General features: G+C 31.6%; 2 protein-coding genes across 5 annotated transcripts in view; one reads left to right on the top strand and one right to left on the bottom strand.

Annotated features, from left to right (window-relative positions):
- Window positions 1-434: 434 nt before the first annotated feature.
- Window positions 435-22,083, bottom strand: LOC119604508 (the record flags this gene model as incomplete). The annotated part of the gene is made up of 3 exons (XM_037957188.1): window positions 21,959-22,083; window positions 625-953; window positions 435-561 (listed from the first exon to the last, which is right to left on the bottom strand). Coding segments are annotated over exons 2-3 (406 nt in total), but the record flags the coding sequence as incomplete, so codon positions are not given.
- LOC119604498 overlaps window positions 19,444-24,505 on the top strand; it is a 36,235-nt gene continuing 31,173 nt past the window's right edge. The window contains exons 1-2 of one of the 4 annotated variants that reach the window (XM_037957152.1): window positions 19,444-19,581; window positions 22,282-22,719. In XM_037957152.1, coding sequence (XP_037813080.1) covers window positions 22,642-22,719 — 78 coding nt within the window. In that variant the 5' untranslated portion in view covers window positions 19,444-19,581; window positions 22,282-22,641. Of the gene's footprint in view, window positions 19,632-21,561; window positions 22,720-24,505 lie in introns of those variants that run through there. The other 3 variants (XM_037957151.1, XM_037957153.1, XM_037957150.1) reach the window with 3 other exon arrangements.

The following is a 24,505-nucleotide window of genomic DNA, read 5'->3' as shown; positions in this document are numbered from 1 at the left end:
ACTAACTAACAAAACTAACTAACTAACTAACTAACTAACTAACTAACTAACTAACTAACTAACTAACTAATAACTAACTAACTAACTAACTCACTAACTAACTAACTCACTAACTAACTAACTAACTAACTAACTAACTAACTAAACTAACTAACTAACTAACTAACCAACTAACTAACAAACTAACAACTAACTAACTAACAACTAACTAACTAACTAACTAACTAACTAACTAACTAACTAACTAACTAACTAATTAACTAACTAACTAACTAACTGACTGACTGACTGATTAGCTAACTAAACTTTGGATCCAGGGACAAATCTAAACATAAATGTGAATTATTACATTTTCAAAAATGCTTCCTTGTGAATTTTCTGGAAAGCTTTCCTTTTAAATTAAAGAGTTTTGTTAAAATTTTCGTCCCACTCACCTGTTATAGCTGATACAGCAATTTGTATATTAATAATTGTAGTTAATTGGGAACTTGATATGCCCAATTGAGCCATATGATCACGGAAAATAATACCAAATTGTTGAGCCAAAGCAAATGTTACCAACTGCAAGCAAAAGAATTTCATTAAAACATTTCTTAAAATTTTAAATTATATTCACAAACTTACTATATTAACACCACTGGCTATGGACACAAACCAACCCCAACCGCCATCGGGCGCTACAAAATTATCACCCAAATCACTTTTATCTCTACGTTTCTTTTTGGCGGGTTTCGTTTTTACCGGTTTCTCATTGTAGTTTATTTTATTATCGGTTATTATTAATTTCGGTAAATTAGCAGTCTCTGTCAATTTGGTTTTATGGCCCGTAGTGTCACCATTTGTGGTCACTGTGGTACCATTTGTAGATCCTGTTGTTGCTGTTACTTTGACATTATCTCCCATGCTGTTGTAGTTGTTGGTGATTTCTCATTACTCTCTGTTCGAACAATTATCTGCAAATGAATTGAAAAGTTAATTATTTATTATCTTGTTGTGTTTTAATTTCTTTGCCGTTTAAATATACTAGACGTTTAGTAAATAAAATAAATAAATAAATATTTTCAAAGCCACGCGTTAAAATTTGATTAAAACAAGAACAATTTATATTATAACACCGGCAAATAATCTTAAAGCGCAATAATCTCACGGTCTTGTCTGAGTTGGCGAAGTTATAAAGACATAAATGTTCTATATAAATATTTGGAACAGTGGGTTTTTGATTACAATTATTTTGATAAAGATTTTCTTTATGTTTAATATATATTGAAGGACAAACTTGAAAAAAAAATTCAAAACTGGAAATGTTTTTGGTTCCAATATTCTATATTTTTCATTTGATTATTCTTAGAGCAACTTGTGTAGTTTTTAATACCTTACCGTATTAATGATAGTTTTGATTTAAATTTAGAAAGTGACAACCTGCTCATGCCTGTTGTGCAAATATAATCTCTATAAAGTATTTATGTAGCCGATAACGTAAGCGATAACACTATGTTTTGATAAGCTATAATGATAAAAATCAAATCAAAACTCAGACAACATTAATTGGAATTTAAGATGTTCGATTCGTATACATGGTAACAGATGATATTATAAACATCATTTTATAAATCCTTAGATTCTACCAAATTATTATTTGTAAAAAATTATACGAAAATAAGGTAAATTTTAAACCCGAACTGAATTCTGCAAAAGGTGGTCATAGAACCTATCATTCATTTAATGGAAAGTTTTATTTTGATAATGTGATATTATAGAAATGTGTTTCTTTCAAAGTTAGCCACCAGTATCGTGATTAATAAATATAGAGAAACACTTTTAAAATAATGGCATCATTCCGGAATTATTTACAACAAAAATTAACAAAACGGATTTAATTATAATATCGCTAAGATAGTTTTGCCAACGGCATAAAGCTATCGTAATTCGTTGTAACAAATTATATATAGTCAAGACTATAGTCAAGATTCTAGGTCAGTCTCTACTCAGAACTATATCAGTTAATACTATAACTGATAGTCAAGTCAAGACTACAGATCAATTCATAGTCAAGACTATAGATCAGTCTATAGTCAAGAGTATAGTTCAGTCTATAGTCAAGACTATAAATCAATTTATGGTCAAGACTATAGATCAGTTTATAGTCAAAACTATATATCAGTCTACAGTCAAGACTATAGAGCAGTCTATAGTCAAGTTAATATATCAGTTTATAGTCCATATTATACAACAGTCTATATTCAATACTATAGATCAGTCTATAGTAAGGACTATAGATAAGTTTATTGTCAAGACTATAGATCAATTCATAGTCAAAACTATAGAGCAGTCTATAGCCAAGTTTATAGTGATGTCTACAGATAGTCAAGATTATATATCAGTCTATAGTCCATATTATACAGCAGTCTACAGTCAAGAGTATAGATCAGTCTATAGTCAAGACTATAGATCAGTCTATAGTCAAAACTATAGATCAGTCTATAGTCAAGACTATAGATTAGTCGATAGTCAAGACTAATGCTCAGTTTATATATCATTCATAATAGATCGGTCTGTAGTAAAGAAAATAGGACTATAGATCAGTTTATATATCATTCAAAATAGATCGGTCTGTAGTAAAGAAATAAGACTATAGATCAGTCTATAGTTAAGACTATAGATTAGTCGATCGTCAAGACTAATGCTCAGTTTATATATATATCATTCAAAAATAGATCGGTCTGTAGTGAAAAAAAATATATTACAGCCATAAGCCGCAATGTCACAGAAGACTTGAATAATTATAGTTTTTATATAAATTCTTGTGGAATTTAATTTAAAAAAAGTTCTTGTTATGATAAACTTTATTAAAAACCTCATAAAACCCCATGTATATAATTTTATGAATTTATTTTGTCATGTGTATTTTAATTTTACCGCTAATCAAAACCGAACTATTAACACTAATAACCGTACTATATATCTTTTGGCAACAGGCGTTGGGCGGTATAATCAATGTTATGAATTCGTATTTTCTAAATGCCCTATTCATAACAATTTATCAACAAAATTTGTTCTATAAACCTTTGATAAATTGTTATGAATAAGGCTATAAATATTTATATTTTTTTACAGGCCACAATAATAACATTAATAAATGTTTTTCCGAGGTCTGTCTTTTAATTTTCTTTGTTTTCTTCCTCTACATCAAAAATACACATAATTAACTAACACCTTGAACTCCTGGAATCAATTCTTATCAATATGTTTACTGAAAAAAATATAAGAAAAAAATTCCAATATCTTGTGGTCAACACGTATTGTAGATAATAAAGTTTGAGCAGCAATTGTTAATTTTTGTTGTTGTTGTTGTTGATAATTACAAGTGTATTCATTAAACTGTAGCATGATATGATAGAATGCGGCGTGCGACACTAATAAATTAAATAAGGAAGTGTTGCCATTTTTATGTGAAACTTATGGAAAAATCCATTTGAAATTTATAATATTTTAATAGTTTGTATTTGGAATTTTTCCATTTCTCTATATAAAAGAAAATGTGCTTGGGGCTGAACACCGGCAGCCCATAGTGGTCTCAGAAATTATTAGGATTCTATAAATCTTTTGCACAATCGAATTTTTGTAGATAAAAGTCGCAAAGTTAAAGTCGAATAGCTTTTCTAACAAAGTCGAAAAGTCGGCAACAAAGTCGAAAAGTCGGCAACAAAGTCGAACAAGCGATATTGCAGATAGTTAATGTCGAAATAAGTCGTGAAAATCATTTAAAATAAAAATAGAAAATATTTAATTATACTTTTAAAGTTATCTGATATCATTAGATCAGATCAGTTTTTAAAAACACAAATCATACTAAAATTCAACTTCCTCGATCACGCAAGAACTCGCAAAAATATCATTAAATGCAAAACTTATCATCTGTGTGATAATTATACAATTCTAAAAGTTGATTACATATTTAAGCACATGTCTATATGTAGATATAATTATTAACTCAACAACAACAACAATAATTGCGCTAACAATTAGAATTTCATATGGAATTGATAGATAATATAAATAAAAAATGCCATATAATGATTACAGACATTAATGATAAAAAAATTACAATTTTATACAGCAAAATTACGGTGAAATCAAATAAAAATGGATTGTCCCAAGTAAAATACTTTTAAGATTTATAAGGTCGGTATATCAAGTGATAAATATATTTATATTTAAATCACACATGTGAATCATTAGCTGTTTATAAATAATATAACACGCTGCATAAAGTAATTAATAACACGGTGTAACAGATTTACATGGTCTAGTGCAGTTTATAGGTCTGGTAATGTAGTTCAAAAGACTATAGACTAGACTATACTATAGACTAGACTATACTATAGACTAGACTATACTATAGACTAGACTATAGACTAGACTATAGACTAGACTATAGACTAGACTATAGACTAGACTATAGACTAGACTATAGACTAGACTAGACTATAGACTAGACTATAGACTAGACTAGACTATAGACTAGACTATAGACTAGACTATAGACTAGACTATAGACTAGACTATAGACTAGACTATAGACTAGACTAGACTATAGACTAGACTATAGACTAGACTATAGACTAGACTATAGACTAGACTATAGACTAGACTATAGACTAGACTATAGACTAGACTATAGACTAGACTATAGACTAGACTATAGACTAGACTATAGACTAGACTATAGACTAGACTATAGACTAGACTATAGACTAGACTATAGACTAGACTATAGACTAGACTATAGACTAGACTATAGACTAGACTATAGACTAGACTATAGACTAGACTATAGACTAGACTATAGACTAGACTAGACTATAGACTAGACTATAGACTAGACTATAGACTAGACTATAGACTAGACTATAGACTAGACTATAGACTAGACTATAGACTAGACTATAGACTAGACTATAGACTAGACTATAGACTAGACTATAGACTAGACTATAGACTAGACTATAGCCTAGACTATAGACTAGACTACAGACTAGACTATAGACTAGACTATAGACTAGACTATAGACTAGACTATAGACTAGAATATAGACTAGACTGTAGACTAGACTATAGACTAGACTATAGACTAGACTATAGACTAGACTATAGACTAGACTATAGACTAGACTAGTGGCCTCCGGTAGGTTAGTGGTTAGTGTTCTAGTCTGGTAGACGGGAGGTGGTGGGTTCAATTCCCACCTGAGACACTGGTTAAGGAGCGCACAACAGGCCCGATAGAGGCCTAGGTGTATTTCTTCGGATTTGATGTATATACATCCTCCTTTCAAACTAACATAGACTAGACTATAGACTAGACTATAGACTAGACTATAGACTAGACTATAGACTAGACTATAGACTAGACTATAGACTAGACTATAGACTAGACTATACACTAGACTATAGACTAGACTATAGACTAGACTATAGACTAGACTATAGACTAGACTATAGACTAGACTATAGACTAGACTATAGACTAGACTATAGACTAGACTATAGACTAGACTATAGACTAGACTATAGACTAGACTATAGACTAGACTATAGACTAGACTATAGACTAGACTATAGACTAGACTATAGACTAGACTATAGACTAGACTATAGACTAGACTATAGACTAGACTATAGACTAGATATAGACTAGACTATAGACTAGACTATAGACTAGACTATAGACTAGACTATAGACTAGACTATAGACTAGACTATAGACTAGACTATAGACTAGACTATAGACTAGACTATAGACTAGACTATAGACTAGACTATAGACTAGACTATAGACTAGACTATAGACTAGACTATAGACTAGACTATAGACTAGACTATAGACTAGACTATAGACTAGACTATAGACTAGACTATAGACTAGACTATAGACTAGCCTATAGACTAGACTATAGACTAGACTATAGACTAGACTATAGACTAGACTATAGACTAGACTATAGACTAGACTATAGACTAGACTATAGACTAGACTATAGACTAGACTAGTGGCCTCCGGTAGGTTAGTGGTTAGTGTTCTAGTCTGGTAGACGGGAGGTGGTGGGTTCAATTCCCACCTGAGGCACTGGTTAAGGAGCGCACAACAGGCCCGATAGAGGCCTAGGTGTATTTCTTCGGATTTGATGTATATACATCCTCCTTTCAAACTAACATAGACTAGACTATAGACTAGACTATAGACTAGACTATAGACTAGACTATAGACTAGACTATAGACTAGACTATAGACTAGACTATAGACTAGACTATAGACTAGACTATAGACTAGACTATAGACTAGACTATAGACTAGACTATAGACTAGACTATAGACTAGACTATAGACTAAACTATAGACTAGACTATAGACTAGACTATAGACTAGACTATAGACTAGACTATAGACTAGACTATAGACTAGACTATAGACTAGACTATAGACTAGACTATAGACTAGACTATAGACTAGACTATAGACTAGACTATAGACTAGACTATAGACTAGACTATAGACTAGACTATAGACTAGACTATAGACTAGACTATAGACTAGACTATAGACTAGACTATAGACTAGACTATAGACTAGACTATAGACTAGACTATAGACTAGACTATAGACTAGACTATAGACTAGACTATAGACTAGACTATAGACTAGACTATAGACTAGACTATAGACTAGACTATAGACTAGACTATAGACTAGACTATAGACTAGACTATAGACTAGACTATAGACTAGACTATAGACTAGACTATAGACTGGACTATAGACTAGACTATAGACTAGACTATAGACTAGACTATAGACTAGACTATAGACTAGACTATAGACTAGACTATAGACTAGACTATGACTAGACTATAGACTAGACTATAGACTAGACTATAGACTAGACTATAGACTAGACTATAGACTAGACTATAGACTAGACTATAGACTAGACTATAGACTAGACTATAGACTAGACTATAGACTAGACTATAGACTAGACTATAGACTAGACTATAGACTAGACTATAGACTAGACTATAGACTAGACTATAGACTAGACTATAGACTAGACTATAGACTAGACTATAGACTAGACTATAGACTAGACTATAGACTAGACTATAGACTAGACTATAGACTAGACTATAGACTAGACTATAGACTAGACTATAGACTAGACTATAGACTAGACTATAGACTAGACTATAGACTAGACTATAGACTAGACTATAGACTAGACTATAGACTAGACTATAGACTAGACTATAGACTAGACTATAGACTAGACTATAGACTAGACTATAGACTAGACTATAGACTAGACTATAGACTAGACTATAGACTAGACTATAGACTAGACTATAGACTAGACTATAGACTAGACTATAGACTAGACTATAGACTAGACTATAGACTAGACTATAGACTAGACTATAGACTAGACTATAGACTAGACTATAGACTAGACTATAGACTAGACTATAGACTAGACTATAGACTAGACTATAGACTAGACTATAGACTAGACTATAGACTAGACTATAGACTAGACTATAGACTAGACTATAGACTAGACTATAGACTAGACTATAGACTAGATAGACTAGACTATAGACTACACTATAGACTACACTATAGACTAGACTATAGACTACACTATAGACTAGACTATAGACTAGACTATAGACTACACTATAGACTAGACTATAGACTAGACTATAGACTAGACTATAGACTAGACTATAGACTAGACTATAGACTAGACTATAGACTAGACTATAGACTAGACTATAGACTAGACTATAGACTAGACTATAGACTAGACTATAGACTAGACTATAGACTAGACTATAGACTAGACTATAGACTAGACTATAGACTAGACTATAGACTAGACTATAGACTAGACTATAGACTAGACTATAGACTAGACTATAGACTAGACTATAGACTAGACTATAGACTAGACTATAGACTAGACTATAGACTAGACTATAGACTAGACTATAGACTAGACTATAGACTAGACTATAGACTAGACTATAGACTAGACTATAGACTAGACTATAGACTAGACTATAGACTAGACTATAGACTAGACTATAGACTAGACTATAGACTAGACTATAGACTAGACTATAGACTAGACTATAGACTAGACTATAGACTAGACTATAGACTAGACTATAGACTAGACTATAGACTAGACTATAGACTAGACTATAGACTAGACTATAGACTAGACTATAGACTAGACTATAGACTAGACTATAGACTAGACTATAGACTAGACTATAGACTAGACTATAGACTAGACTATAGACTAGACTAGACTATAGACTAGACTATAGACTAGACTATAGACTAGACTAGACTATAGACTAGACTAGACTATAGACTAGACTAGACTATAGACTAGACTAGACTATAGACTAGACTAGACTATAGACTAGACTAGACTATAGACTAGACTAGACTATAGACTAGACTAGACTATAGACTATAGACTAGACTATAGACTAGACTATAGACTATAGACTAGACTATAGACTAGACTATAGACTAGACTATAGACTAGACTATAGACTAGACTATAGACTAGACTATAGACTAGACTATAGACTAGACTATAGACTAGACTATAGACTAGACTATTGACTAGACTATAGACTAGCCTATAGACTAGACTATAGACTAGACTATAGACTAGACTATAGACTAGACTATAGACTAGACTATAGACTAGACTATAGACTAGACTATAGACTAGACTATAGACTAGACTATAGACTAGACTATAGACTAGACTATAGACTAGACTATAGACTAGACTATAGACTAGACTATAGACTAGACTATAGACTAGACTATAGACTAGACTATAGACTATAGACTAGACTATAGACTAGACTAGACTAGACTATAGACTAGACTAGACTATAGACTAGACTATAGACTAGACTATAGACTAGACTATAGACTAGACTATAGACTAGACTATAGACTAGACTATAGACTAGACTATAGACTAGACTATAGACTAGACTATAGACTAGACTATAGACTAGACTATAGACTAGACTATAGACTAGACTATAGACTAGACTATAGACTAGACTATAGACTAGACTATAGACTAGACTATAGACTAGACTATAGACTAGACTATAGACTAGACTATAGACTAGACTATAGACTAGACTATAGACTAGACTATAGACTAGACTATAGACTAGACTAGACTATAGACTAGACTAGACTATAGACTAGACTAGACTATAGACTAGACTATAGACTAGACTATAGACTAGACTAGACTAGACTATAGACTAGACTATAGACTAGACTAGACTAGACTAGAGACTAGACTATAGACTAGACTATAGACTAGACTATAGACTAGACTATAGACTAGACTATAGACTAGACTATAGACTAGACTATAGACTAGACTATAGACTAGACTATAGACTAGACTATAGACTAGACTATAGACTAGACTATAGACTAGCCTATAGACTAGACTATAGACTAGACTATAGACTAGACTATAGACTAGACCATAGACTAGACTAGACCATAGACTAGACCTAGACTATAGACTAAACTATAGACTCTTTTGCAGCAATTGCCATTGCTAAAACGTCAGATTTGAAGGGAATGTTTCAAATTGTCAACATTATAGGGTGATCTACTCAATTAGAGTAATTTTTTACTGTCACACAGTGTATCACTTCTTTAAAAGATTCCAGTAAACTATAAAGAATCACTTGACTACTAAAGCGTATATCAATGTCTAAATCTATAAATTAAACATATTTTTTGAAAATGGTCTAAAATCATAAATCACATATTTTGAATTGTAAATTTTGTTGAAATTATTTGTCCAGTTTTTATCGATGCCACTGTATTTCTTTAGTTAATTTGTGTTATTTGATTTGTTTGTTTTATGATTAATTATTTAATCATATATTATTTATATAGGACTTGATATATAATATTTAATATTATTATTAGCAATTTTTCTAAGGTAGTGCAAATATTTTTTTTTTTTAATACTTTTCCAAAGACAGCAAACTTTTGGTTAAAAGGTGTGATAACGTTTCTTTTTTAGGTGTCCAAATATTTTAATCACTTTTTAAATGATGAATTGGTTGCAGAAATATTTATATTCATAAAATATTTTAAATTATTTTTGTTCTTGTTGATTTGTTTTTTATAAAAAAACACACAAATGATATTGAGAAATGCCGCGCGGGTATTGTGAATAATTTACTTATACAAACAAACAAAAACTCATGATCGGAATGGCGAGTTATTTATGTATTTATCTAAAAAAGAGGAATCCATATGAAATTACAAAACCAACACACTTGTTAATGGTTTTATATCCAAAAAATATATTCTTTGTTATTACATAATTTTCTTTTGTTAATAAATATTTATCTTTATTGCATATATAAAACACTTCTTTACATTTTTTATTAAACTTTTTTCTTTAAACAAAAGAATATCTCTTCCAAGTTACTGCTACATACATATATGTATTTAATTTTAAGCACGCTTATTTTTTAAAATTAAAATTATTCCGTTATTTTAATAATCATACCACTTTTCAGTTTCGTTTCCTAACACCAACTAATTGTGTTGGACTCTCCGCGAAAGACGTATAAATTTATATTTCGCACTAAACATTAAAAACAACAATTTATTGATAATGTTTATCAACAAAAAAAAACAATCTCTCAGAAATCGAAATAACACGCTGCTTAAGGAAATCAGCTGTTTTTTTTTAGCGACATGCCTCTCAAAAAGTTCTGAATTTCATACGTTTCGATGTGTTCAGCTTTAGAATACTTTATGCAAGTTTGATTAATTAATTAACAATTTTGGTTTTTTTCAAATCTAATTATAGACCAGTAGTGTGTAATAAGTAAATTTAGAGAAAAAAGTTCTCATATTTGTTTATTTATTTAATACATATTTATTTAGTTTCTTTATAATATAGATTTTAGACATTAGATCATTTAATTGCGCAAACACAATTCCAGCGTTAGACCACAAGAGAAGGCCATTGACATCAAATTGTTGATGGGAAAAATATTATGGAACTATAGACTAGACTTTATCACAGACTACAGACTAGACTATAGCACACACTATAGACAAGACTATAGTCCAGACCATAGACTAGACTATAAACTGGACTATACAGTAGACTATAGACTATACTATAATCCAGACTATAGACTATACTATAGTCCAGACTAAAGACTATATTATAGTCCAGACTATAGACTAGACTATTATCCACTCTATTGACTAAAAGTTAGTCCAAATTATTGACTACATGTAGTCCAAACTAAAGACTAGACTATAGTCCAGACTAAAGACTAGTCCATATAGTCTAGACTATAGTCCTGTCTATAGTCTTATCTATAGTGTTGTCTATAGTCTTGTCTATAGTCGTGTCTATAGTCTTGTCTATAGTCGTGTCTATAGCCTTGTCCATAGTCTTGTCTATAGTCTTGTCTGTAGTCTTGTCTATAGTCTTGTCTATAATCTTGTCCATAGTCTTGTCTATAGTCTTGTCTACAGTCTTGTCTATAGTCTTGTCTATAGTCTTGTCTATAGTCTTCTCTATAGTCTTGTTTACAGTCTTGTCTATAATCTTGTCTATAGTTTGGATATAGTCTTGTCTATAGTCTGGACTATAATCTTGTCTACAGTCTGGACTATAGTCATGTCTATAGCCTTGTTTATAGTCTGGACTATAGTTTTGTCTATAATCTGGACTATAGTCTTGTCTACAGTCTGGACTATAGTCTTGTCAGTAGTCTAGTCTATAGTCTGGACTATAATATATAGGACTATAGTATTGCCTATAGTCTGGACTATAGTCTTGTCTATAGTCTTGTCTATAGTCAGGGCTATAGTCTTGTCTATAGTCAGGACTATAGTCTTGTCTATAGTCCTGGACTATAGTCTTGTCTATAGTAAGGACTATAGTCTTGTCTATAGTCTGGACTATAGTCTTGTCTATGGTCAGGGCTATAGTCTGGACTATAATCCAAAATCTGAAATATAGTCAAAACTATAGTCTGAAATATAGTTTAGTCTAAAGTATGAACTATAACCTAGTCTACAATTTGGACTATATGCTAGTTCATAATATAGACCATAGTCTAGTCTATAATCTGGACTAGTCCATATAGTCTACTCTGTAGTCTGGACTACGGTATAGTCTATTGTGTGGACTATAGTATAGTCTATAGTCTGGAATATATATAATACTATAGTTTAATCCAATCCATAACACTAGATTTTAGACTTGACTAAAATGCAGACGGTAGGTTAGACTATAGTCCAGATTATAGTCTTTACTATATGATGAACTGCAGTAATTCAATGAAACCTTTTTTAAATATTAAAAAAATTAGAAGATTTATAAAAAATTTTGGAATATCTGAGAATTCCTTTGGTATTACTCATTTCTGAAACATATACATAGACTTCAAACTGATAACTTTTATAATAATATCTCTACACAGTTGATAAAATATCATCATGACGTTGACAAAATCAAACTAAATATAATCTTCAATTTTGCAATTATGAGTGTTAAATTTAATTAATAATTTTAATAAGACTCTCTTGATTAAAAAACAAAAATTGGTGATTTTCACATAGCTGTCCTTTTATTGAATAGAATTAAAATACTAATATTTTAGTGTATACTGCTTCCCAAGTCGAAATACGCCAGAATTCTATTTAAGTTTCTTTCAATGAAATAATATTTTATAATTTTTACATTTATTTGTCGTCATAAAATAATACAAAGTTCACACTTAAACAACAAATAAAATTGTTCGAAAGTCAAAAGTCTATCGGCAAGATAAAATAATATAAATTAAGTTGTAAACTGCCAAGTCGAATCGTATATACTCTACTAGAATTTCAGAACAAAAACGAAGACAGAATCTAGGAACTACTATTGTTTTGTTAAAGCATATTGGTCTAACTAGTCCTAACAAGGTCAGTATAAATAAATAACATTGTATGTACTTACCTTGAACGACATTGCTTTATTCTAAATGTTACAAACACCATAAAGAAGATCGACCTATATTCTACTCGCCTTAAGTAGGAGGGTAAGAAATTTAAAATTAATTTTTATATATTCTCTCTAACATTGTTTCTCTCACTCTTCATATTTCTCATTTAGTTTCTAAAATTTTAGAATATGTATTTAAAAAAATAAAATATTTACTTTTGATCTTATGTATGGTATCTGACTGTTTAGTCTGCTGCTTGTTTTTTATTTATTAATTATTAAATAAATAAATAAATTGTGTGTATGTTATAGAATTAAAACCTGGTGTCGTATTTAAATTTTTATTTTAATTAGTTAATAAAAATTTTATCTTTATGAAGTATTTATGTTTATTTAAAAAAATATTTGTTGTTTTTATGGTAACAACCTTTAATCATTGATAAACTTATAAATAAAATTTAAATTAAAATAAGGAAAATAAATGCGACCACCTATGGTCATTTGACAATTGTTTTGGAGTAAATGTAAACAAATAATAACTTGTTTAAATACCCCTAATGTTAAAGTCCAAAGTTTAGGGTGGGTGTGTCATATTTTTAATTTTGGTTATAATTTGGCGTAGTTTTGTTAAGGTTCTTGCTGTTTCTACTTAATTTGAGGCGATAAGACAAATTTTTTTGTTTAAAATTAATTGTTGTTAAAATTTTTGTGGAAATATTATAAAAATTTATAATCTTATAATTGAAAGCGGCACGATTTCTAGGTGTCTTATCTTTATATATGTACTACATAAATTGTTTTTATTTTATTTGCAAATAAAACAGTGTTTGCGCAAATAAATAAATAAATGAAGTGCTATACAATGTTAGGAAAAGTTTTTTATATCAAAAAGCCTCGAAAATGAATAAAAAAACAAATTTAAATAAACTTTAACCTTTTGGCGATTATACTGTCTAAGTGTTGTGAAAAACAAGCATCAACGACATGAATTTGAGACGGAAATTATAAAATGCGATTTTAAATTATAATGTGTATACGCATTTTTAAATAATTTTTAAAATTTAATAAATCTTAGTAGCATCCCGTAATGAAACTTTTGTCTAAACTGTTTCATCTTAATACATGCATATATGATTTTTGTCTCCTATCTCATAATAAAACGTTTGCTAAATTATACTTCCCACTTTACTTATCCGGTAAGCAAGGAAGTAATGTTAGCTCGGTGTTTATAGGTTATTCGCGTACTTCGTGCTCCATTAACAAGTAAATGGAATATCCTACCCAACAAAATAAAATAATATTGTTGGTAATGATTACTAACTACTATTATTTAGTTAGTTTTAGTTAAAGTTAGTTAGTTAGTTAGTTAGTTAGTTAGTTAGTTCGTTAGTTAGTTTAGTTAGTTAGTTAGTTAGTTAGTTCGTTAGTTAGTTAGTTCGTTAGTTAGTTAGTTCGTTTTAGTTCGTTAGTTCGTTAGTTCGTTCGTTCGTTCGTTCGTTCGTTCGTTCGTTTCGTTCGTTCGTTAGTTCGTTCGTTCGTTCGTCGTTCGTTCGTTCGTTCGTTCGTTCGTTCGTTCGTTCGTTCGTTCGTTCGTTTCGTTCGTTCGTTCGTTCGTTCTTCGTTCGTTCGTTCGTTCGTTCGTTCGTTCGTTCGTTCGTTCGTTCGTTCGTTTCGTTCGTTCGTTCGTTCGTTCGTTCGTTCGTTCGTTCGTTCGTTCGGTCGTTCGCTCGTTCGTTCCTTCGTTCGTTCGTTAGTTCGTTCGTTCGTTCGTTCGTTCGTTCGTTCGTTGTTCGTTCGTTCGTTAGTTCGTTCGTTGTTCGTTCGTTCGTTCGTTCGTTCGTTCGTTCGTTCGTTCGTTCGTTCGTTCGTTCGTTCGTTCGTTGTTCGTTCGTTCGTTCGTTCGTTCGTTCGTTCGTTCGTTCGTTCGTTCGTTCGTTCGTTCGTTTCGTTCGTTCGTTCGTTCGTTCGTTCGTTCGTTCGTTCGTTCGTTCGTTCGTTCGTTTCGTTCGTTCGTTCGTTCGTTCGTTCGTTCGTTCGTTCGTTCGTTCGTTCGTTCGTTCGTTCGTTCGTTCGTTCGTTCGTTCGTTCGTTCGTTCGTTCGTTCGTTCGTTCGTTCGTTTCGTTCGTTCGTTCGTTCGTTCGTTCGTTCTTCGTCGTTCGTTCGTTCGTTAGTTAGTTCGTTCGTTCGTTCGTTCGTTCGTTCGTTCGTTCGTTCGTTCGTTCGTTCAGTTCGTTCGTTCGTTCGTTCGTTCGTTCGTTTCGGTTCGTTCGTTCGTTCGTTCGTTCGTTCGTTCGTTCGTTCGTTCGTTTTCGTTCTTTCGTTCGTTGTCGTTCGTTCGTTCGTTCGTTCGTTCGTTCGTTCGTTCGTTCGTTAGTTCGTTCGTTCGTTCGTTCGTTTCGTTCGTTCGTTCGTTCGTTCGTTCGTTCGTTCGTTCGTTCGTTCGTTCGTTCGTTCGTTCGTTCGTTCGTTCGTTCGTTTTTTCGTTCGTTCTTCGTTCGTTCGTTCGTTCGTTCTTCGTTCGTTCTTTCGTTCGTTCGTTCGTTCGTTCGTTCGTTCGTTCGTTCGTTCGTTTCGTTCGTTCGTTTCTTTCGTTCGTTCGTTCGTTCGTTCGTTCGTTCGTTTCGTTCGTTCGTTCGTTCGTTCGTTCGTTCGTTCGCGTTCGTTCGTTCGTTCGTTCGTTCGTTGTTCGTTCGTTCGTTCGTTCGTTCGTTCGTTCGTTCGTTTCGTTCGTTCGTTCGTTTCGTTCGTTCGTTCGTTCGTTCGTTCGTTCGTTCGTTCGTTCGTTCGTTCGTTCGTTCGTTCGTTCGTTCGTTCGTTCGTTCGTTCGTTCGTTCGTTCGTTCGTTTCGTTTCGTTCGTTCTCGTTCGTTCGTTCGTTCGTTCGTTCGTTTCGTTCGTTCGTTCGTTTCGTTCGTTCGTTCGTTGTTCGTTCGTTCGTTCGTTCGTTCGTTCGTTTCGTTCGTTCGTTCGTTCGTTCGTTCGTTCGTTGTTCGTTCGTTTCGTTCGTTCGTTCGTTCGTTCGTTCGTTCGTTCGTTGTTCGTTCGTTCGTTCGTTTCGTTTGTTCGTTCGTTCGTTTTTCGTTCGTTTCGTTCGTTCGTTCGTTTTCGTTCGTTCGTTCGTTCGTTCGTTCGTTTCGTTCGTTCGTTCGTTCGCGTCCTTTCCTTTCGTCCCCGCTTTTCTTTTCTCTTCTTGCTCCTCTTCCTCTCCTCCTTCCTCGTCCTACTTTCATATTATCACTTAATTTAATATCCCTTACTGTAACGTTTATAAGTGTGTGTATAAAAACAATTTTGTTTGCTAAATTTCCACAAAATACTTCACCTACTTTTAGGAGGCTTTAAATAAATAGAAAAATAACTGAAAACATAAACGTGTGACGCAAATAAGTATATGTGTGGGTAAGGGAAATAAAACAAATACACAAACATTTTTAATCACACACATCTAATGGCGAGTTCATGATAGTTTAAGTACGGCCATAAGCTACATACAAATTAAGGATAATCACAGATTTCTAAGAAATTTTCGAAAGCTCTTGAAAAGGCAAATAAAATTAAAAATAATTCCAAATGTCAATTTCAAAACTTATTGGTATTATTAAGAATTCTTTAATTTAATTGTCATTTCATTCATTACCATACAAACGCCTTAAGCATGTTTACAATTAATTTGCATTCATTAAACGTAGATTTTTACAGTGTCAGTCAAAAGTTTTTAACAACAATAAATATTTCCAGCAAAAACTTTTATTATATAGTAGGGGTATAAAACTCTTAAATTTGCTTTCATTTTAGGATTTTACATCCTTATTTTAAGACGGGGTTGTCATTGAACTTGAAACAGCCGCTTACAAGTAATCACTAAAATAGTCAATTTATATCGTTCAGCCATCGAATGATACAACGTATTTTTTATTTCGTGTTTTTATTTTAGTGTATTTTTTTAATATAGTTAGCAGTAAAATATTTCTAGTTGAATAATTTTGTTTGCCACTGTTTTTCCTAATTAAATAATACTCAATGTGAGCGTGCTAGCGTGTGTTGGCAAACAGCTGATTTCTCTGCTAATTTGTGAAAATTAATATTTAACTAAAAATCAATATATTGAGTAAAATTGAGTTTTTGAGAGTAAGCAAATAAACAAACAAAATCAGCATATAAAGAGAATGAAGGAGAATGTAAAATGTGAGTGAGTGTTTATGTTAATGATAGAAAACAAAACAAAAGTAATTATAAGTAAAATAATGTTTTCTTTTTTTAAACAGCTGTGAAAGAGAACATAAATAGAACAAGAAATACTAATTACACGATATGACAAAATTACAAAGTTACTTGCATCAGGGATGGAAAATCTATAGTCTAGTCTAAAGTTTAGTCTATAGTTTAGTCTATAGTTTAGTCTATAGTTTAGTCTATAGTCAAGTCTATAGACTAGTCTATAGACTAGTCTATAGTCTAGTCTATAGTGTAGTCTATAGTCTAGTCTATAGTCTAGTCTATAGTCTAGTCTATGGTCTAGTCTATAGTTTAGTCTATAGTTTAGTCTATAGTCAAGTCTATAGACTAGTCTATAGACTAGTCTATAGTCTAGTCTATAGTGTAGTCTATAGTCTAGTCTATAGTCTAGTCTATGGTCTAGTTTATAGTCTAGTCTAAAGTTTAGTCTATAGTTTAGTCTATAGTTTAGTCTATAGTCAAGTCTATAGACTAGTCTATAGACTAGTCTATAGACTAGTCTATAGTCTAGTCTATAGTGTAGTCTATAGTCTAGTCTATGGTCTAGTTTATAGTCTAGTCTATAGTCTAGTCTATAGTCTAGTCTATAGTGTAGTCTATAGTGTAGTCTATAGTCTAGTCTATAGTCTAGTCTATAGTCTAGTCTATAGTCTAGTCTAGTCTATAGTCTAGTCTATAGTCTAGTCTATAGTCTAGTCTATAGTCTAGTCTATAGTCTAGTCTATAGTCTAGTCTATAGTCTAGTCTATAGTCTAGTCTATAGTCTAGTCTATAGTCTAGTCTATAGTCTAGTCTATAGTCTAGTCTATAGTCTAGTCTATAGTCTAGTCTATAGTCTAGTCTATAGTCTAGTCTATAGTCTAGTCTATAGTCTAGTCTATAGTCTAGTCTATAGTCTAGTCTATAGTCTAGTCTATAGTCTAGTCTATAGTCTAGTCTATAGTCTAGTCTATAGTCTAGTCTATAGTCTAGTCTATAGTCTAGTCTATAGTCTAGTCTATAGTCTAGTCTATAGTCTAGTCTATAGTCTAGTCTATAGTCTACTATAGTCTAGTCTATAGTCTAGTCTATAGTCTAGTCTATAGTCTAGTCTATAGTCTAGTCTATTAGTCTAGTCTATTAGTCTAGTCTATAGTCTAGTCTATAGTCTAGTCTATAGTCTAGTCTATAGTCTAAGTCTATAGTCTAGTCTAATATCTAGTCTATAGTCTAGTCTATGTCTAGTCTATAGTCTAGTCTATAGTCTAGTCTATAGTCTAGTCTATAGTCTAAGTCTATAGTCTAGTCTATAGTCTAGTCTATAGTCAGTCTATAGTCTAGTCTATAGTCTAGTCTTAGTCTAGTCTATAGTCTAGTCTATAGTCTAGTCTATAGTCTAGTCTATAGTCTAGTCTATAGTCTAGTCTATAGTCTAGTCTATAGTCTAGTCTATAGTCTAGTCTATAGTCTAGTCTATAGTCTAGTCTATAGTCTAGTCTATAGTCTAGTCTATAGTCTAGTCTATAGTCTAGTCTATAGTCTAGTCTATAGTCTAAGTCTATAGTCTAGTCTATAGTCTAGGTCCTATAGTCTAGTCTATTAGTCTAGTCTATAGTCTAGTCTATAGTCTAGTCTATAGTCTAGTCTAGTCTAGTCTATAGTCTAGTCTATAGTCTAGTCTATAGTCTAGTCCTATAGTCTAGTCTATAGTCTAGTCTATAGTCTAGTCTATAGTCTAGTCTATATCCCACCGTCTAGCTTAGTATGTACTTTAAAAACTAAAAAAGCACTATTTTTGTTATAAGTTAGTACTATTTTAAAATTTCAATTTTCCATCCCTGACTTACATACATTTTAATTAGATTTCTTGAGTTTTTCTTACTCATATTGAATATTTTGATAAATTTCAATTCTATTAGAGCAAATTTTTTTTGTAAATTGAGTGTTTGTTTGAAATTGTTGCTATTGTTTCTATACATTTAAACAACTGTATTAACAAGTGTGAGAATGTGTAGGAGATATACTTTAGTTTTGTTTTTGCTTTCATTGAAGAAAAAAAAATAACAAAATAAAGAATAGAAAAGAGTGTATTCGTTGTTGTATGACGATGGTCGTTTGATTGGTTGGGTTGGTTAGGTTGTTTGATGGTTAGTTACTACAATATTCTATTCAGTTCTATTAAACGCGTTGAAGGAACCTAACAACAGGTGGTTGCTTAAATTAGTTGTTTAAAGGTTTCCTTTAGTTTTTGTTAACAAATAAAAAACATTTTTGCGTAAGAATTTTTAATGTAAAAAAAATTAATTTAAAAAAAAGTGTGTAAAAGTGAGTGGAAATTAAATAAAAAAAAGATTAAAAATTTCAACAATTTTACTAAAGCAAAAAAAAATATTAGTGTTTTAATTAAATAAAAAATCATCAGCTGTTTTAGTAGTGTAAATTTAAAAGAAAAAGGTTCAGTGAGTGCTTTTACAATTTAATCATTGACATTGATTTGTTGTAATATGGTTAAAAGAATATTGCGTTGATTTTTTTCTTTTTCACTACAGTGTTGCCAGAAATTAAAAGTTTGTGTTGCCTTTATTATTATATAAATCCCAAGAAATCGCATTAAATTTCTTTAAAAAATTACTTATTTTAAAGAAAAAAATTATAATTATTTTAAATTTTTAGTTACATATGTCACTTTTACGGTATTACATTGTGTATGTGTCCATGGGCCACTCCTTTATTGGTGTCCCAAAAGAACAAATTATCTACATTCTTTACATGCTAGACGTGCACGTTTTATTTAATTGTTAAAACATTTATTGTTTTTAATTTGCATATCACCCGTATATCCTTCAAACATACCTAGTAATAGAAGATTTTTTATAATTATAATTATTCTAAATGGATATTTAATAGTTCTGTGTTTGCTTTTGAAAATTTTAATAATTTTTGTAATAAATTGCTGTTTACATTGTTTGAACCAAATAGAATATATTAGTCCAGGAAAGTAAGGGGTTTGTAGTAAAATTACGAATATATCGCTTATGCTGATGTCTACGACTTTGGACTGCAATTCTATAAACAATTAAATATCATACATTTTAGTTGAATACTATATTTCGCTTAGCGTATATTTAATTAATTAAGTTAATTGGGTTATTTTTCGGAGAAATAACATTGTCAACGTGTGAGCAATTAACTGATTGTCATATATCCGAGGTATTGAACACGATCAACAAAAGTAACCATTCTATAGTGGTCCACATTTAGCAAACTGCTAATAATTTTTGTTAAAGCAATAAGAAGAACCGGTATATCTTCATTTCTTAAAATACATTTACAAAACATGTAATAATGATTATTATCTTACAACACTTATTATTAATAAGTGGCAAAGATGTACGTCAATTATAATGTCTAATTTAATTGTAAAATTCGTCATATCTTTTTTAACTATAAAAAGTTTAGGACTTATTTATTAGACTCGAAATATAATCCTACGAAGAAGTCAATCGTCACCCCATAGGTTACGAAGATATAGACAAAAGGCTAAAGTTTGTTTTTTAAGTGTCCACTCTCTCTCTTACAAAGGGAACACTAAAGTTCGGATTTTCTTCACCCTCGTTTAAAAAAAGTATCTACTTCCGTGACGAAAGACGAATTAGAGCCAACCAGGTGGTTAGACGTTAGTGGAAATTACTGTATTTTTCGGATGTATTGACTCTTTGTCGAACTGCTGGGAGGATTTAGAAAAACATTTTGAATCTTTAAGTACATATACGAAAGCTATTTTAGAAAAGTTTGTCGATCTATGACCTGGTTGAAAAAGGGATTTCAAGACCTCAGACTCATGTCTAGTTACAATATAAGCAATTTTGCAAAATCCAAAGGCGAATGCATCACCTTTGCTAATAAAACTAGATAAAAAGTCCTCGAAACCAAAATGTTCCTATACCCACCCCCTTTTAATCTGGCATCACTGAATGTGTTGATTTAACAACAACAAAAACAAGTACTAAAAGCAAGTACTTTACTCAGTAATTTTTTTTCCTGTGTTTTCAATTTCACTCAGTACATTTTACTGTTTTTCTGTAATTACACTCACTAAGAAGACATTGTTGTGCTCTCGTTTGGGGTCTGCTTTGTTTTTATTTTTCTGTATGTTCTTCATATATACTCTCATGGATTTTAAATGGATGAGCATTATTTTTGTTGTTGATTGTATATATGTATGTGTGTATGATTTTTTAACGTTTGTGGATAGTGCGGATCGCATCAGCTGGTTGTTTGCCTGGTTAACTAACTGGAAGTGCCAGTCTTATTTGGAAACCAGACGGACGACGCACAACTCGCAATTTGTCACACATTAAACAACAAAAAAAAGTACTAAACAAACATAAGTAGAACAAAAAAATAACATAAAAGAAACATTCGCAAGTGATTTTTTTTGTTAACATTAAGACGTAGTGAATAAAACATATTCCAAAAATATCAGAAAGAGATCTGAAGAAGAGTAAAACAAAGTGTTAATAAAAATTCCAATTGAAATAAAACACAGAACAAGAACTAGCACTATTGGAATAAAAATTAAAGTCTTTGTTCTAAAAGAAAAAAACACAAGAACAAAAACAAATTTGTTACAAAAAAATAACAATACATACCTATTAATTTTAAAAATAATTCCTATTAAATTCAAGTAAAAAAACGTTTTAATTTGGAATGGAATTTTTAAGTAGAGAACCACTAATCGTAAAAAACACTACCACAATAGCTGATGAAATTTCCCTACTGAACTTCAAGATCGGTAACAATTTATAGCGGTGTTTGAATTTCAAATATAAAAGCAAATATTGAAAAAGTGACATCATTATTATCAACGACAGAACAACGCTCTCCATAAATTCGTTACATTTAACCGGAAAATTTTGCAAAAGTAGAATTTTTTTGTTTGAACCGCTGTTTTAATTTATTTAATTTGTTTAAGGAAATCCAAGGCCAGCTTTTGTTAATACGCCCCAATAATATATAATTTACACTCTCACTCATACAACGGAAGTGAAAAGTGAAATATCAGCAACAAAAACAAAAATATACAACAAATTGACAAACATTGACCGAGCGATCGAACGCCTTAACTCGAACAAATTGTTAAAAATTTATTGCTAAAATCCAATAAAAATGTTTAAAAAGTGAACATAAATTAAAATAAATTATAAAAATATTTAAAGAAAGTGAATTTGTTTATTTTCGTTTTCCTGTTGCAACAAAGTATTTTTTATTACCACCAAAGTTAATTTTTACGTGCCAAATTATTACCATCAATAATAACAAATAAATCCTCAATATGAAACCTCAACCGAAAAAAGTTGCTCCCGATGGCGGCTGGGGATGGGTGGCTTGTTTTGGTGTCAGTTTAGTCAATGTAAGTGCACTTCTTTATTTTATTTATAAATTTTTTCTGTTATTTTATTCATTGTTAATTGTTCTATTTTGATTTGAAAACGATTATAAGGGTTCTCATTGTGTACATGTTTTTATGTAAAGTTGTTGGTGTAAAAATATTAGGGAGTTACAAATAATAAAATATTTATAAAATATTTCAGTTCTAGTTCAGTTCTAGTTCAGTTCTAGTTCAGTTCTAGTTCTAGTTCAGTTCTAGCTCAGTTCTAGTTCCGTTCTAGTTCAGTTCTAGTTCAGTTCTAGTTCAGATCTAGTTCAGTTCTAGTTCAGATCTAGTTCAGTTCTTGTTCAGTTCTAGTTCCGTTCTAGTTCAGTTCTAGTTCAGTTCTAGTTCTAGTTCAGTTCTAGTTCAGTTCTAGTTTAGTTCTAGTTCAGTTCTAGTTCAGTTCTAGTTCAGTTCTAGTTCAGTTCTAGTTCAGTTCTAGTTCAGTTCTAGTTCAGTTCTAGTTCAGTTCTAGTTCAGTTCTAGTTCAGTTCTAGTTCAGTTCTAGTTCAGTTCTAGTTCAGTTCTAGTTCAGTTCTAGTTCAGTTCTAGTTCAGTTCTAGTTCAGTTCTAGTTCAGTTCTAGTTCAGTTCTAGTTCAGTTCTAGTTCAGTTCTAGTTCAGTTCTAGTTCAGTTCTAGTTCAGTTCTAGTTCAGTTCTAGTTCAGTTCTAGTTCAGTTCTAGTTCAGTTCTAGTTCAGTTCTAGTTCAGTTCTAGTTCAGTTCTAGTTCAGTTCTAGTTCAGTTCTAGTTCAGTTCTAGTTCAGTTCTAGTTCAGTTCTAGTTCAGTTCTAGTTCAGTTCTAGTTCAGTTCTAGTTCAGTTCTAGTTCAGTTCTAGTTCAGTTCTAGTTCAGTTCTAGTTCAGTTCTAGTTCAGTTCTACTTCAGTTCTACTTCAGTTCTACTTCAGTTCTAGTTCAGTTCAATTCCGTTCTAGTTCAGTTCTAGTTCAGTTCTAGTTCAGTTCTAGTTCAGTTCTAGTTCAGTTCTAGTTCAGTTCTAGTTCAGTTCTAGTTCAGTTCTAGTTCAGTTCTAGTTCAGTTCTAGTTCAGTTCTAGTTCAGTTCAAGTTCAGTTCTAGTTCAGTTCTAGTTCAGTTCTAGTTCAGTTCTAGTTCAGTTCTAGTTCAGTTCTAGTTCAGTTCTATTTCAGTTCTAGTTCAGTTCTAGTTCAGTCCAAGTTCAGTTCTAGTTCAGTTCTAGATCAGTTCTAGTTCAGTTCTAGTTCGGTTCTAGTTCAGTTCTAGTTCAGTTCTAGTTCAATTCTAGTTCAATTCTAGTTTAATTCTAGTTCAATTCTAGTTCAGTTCTAGTTCAGTTCTAGTTCAGTTCTAGTTCAGTTCTTGTTCAGTTCTTGTTCAGTTCTAGTTCAGTTCTAGTTCAGTTCTAGTTCAGTTCTAGTTCAGTTCTAGTTCAGTTCTAGTTCAGTTCTAGTTCAGTTCTAGTTCAGTTCTAGTTCAGTTCTAGGTCAGTTCTAGTTCAGTTCTAGTTCAGTTCTAGTTCAGTTCTAGTTCAGTTCTAGTTCAGTTCTAGTTCAGTTCTAGTTCAGTCCAAGTTCTAGTTCAGTTCTAGATCAGTTCTAGTTCAGTTCTAGTTCGGTTCTAGTTCAGTTCTAGTTCAGTTCTAGTTCAATTCTAGTTCAATTCTAGTTTAATTCTAGTTCAATTCTAGTTCAGTTCTAGTTCAGTTCTAGTTCTAGTTCAGTTCTAGTTCAGTTCTAGTTCACTTCTAGTTCAGTTCTAGTTCAGTTCTAGTTCTAGTTCAGTTC

Source organism: Lucilia sericata, unplaced genomic scaffold, assembly GCF_015586225.1.
Source record: "Lucilia sericata isolate MDLA Ls3-8-SP2 unplaced genomic scaffold, ASM1558622v1 Contig000399F_arrow, whole genome shotgun sequence".
Classification (NCBI taxonomy): Eukaryota; Metazoa; Arthropoda; class Insecta; order Diptera; family Calliphoridae; genus Lucilia; species Lucilia sericata.
The sequence above is the reverse complement of the archived record's forward strand: the minus strand, read 5'-3'. Positions and strand labels throughout refer to the sequence as shown.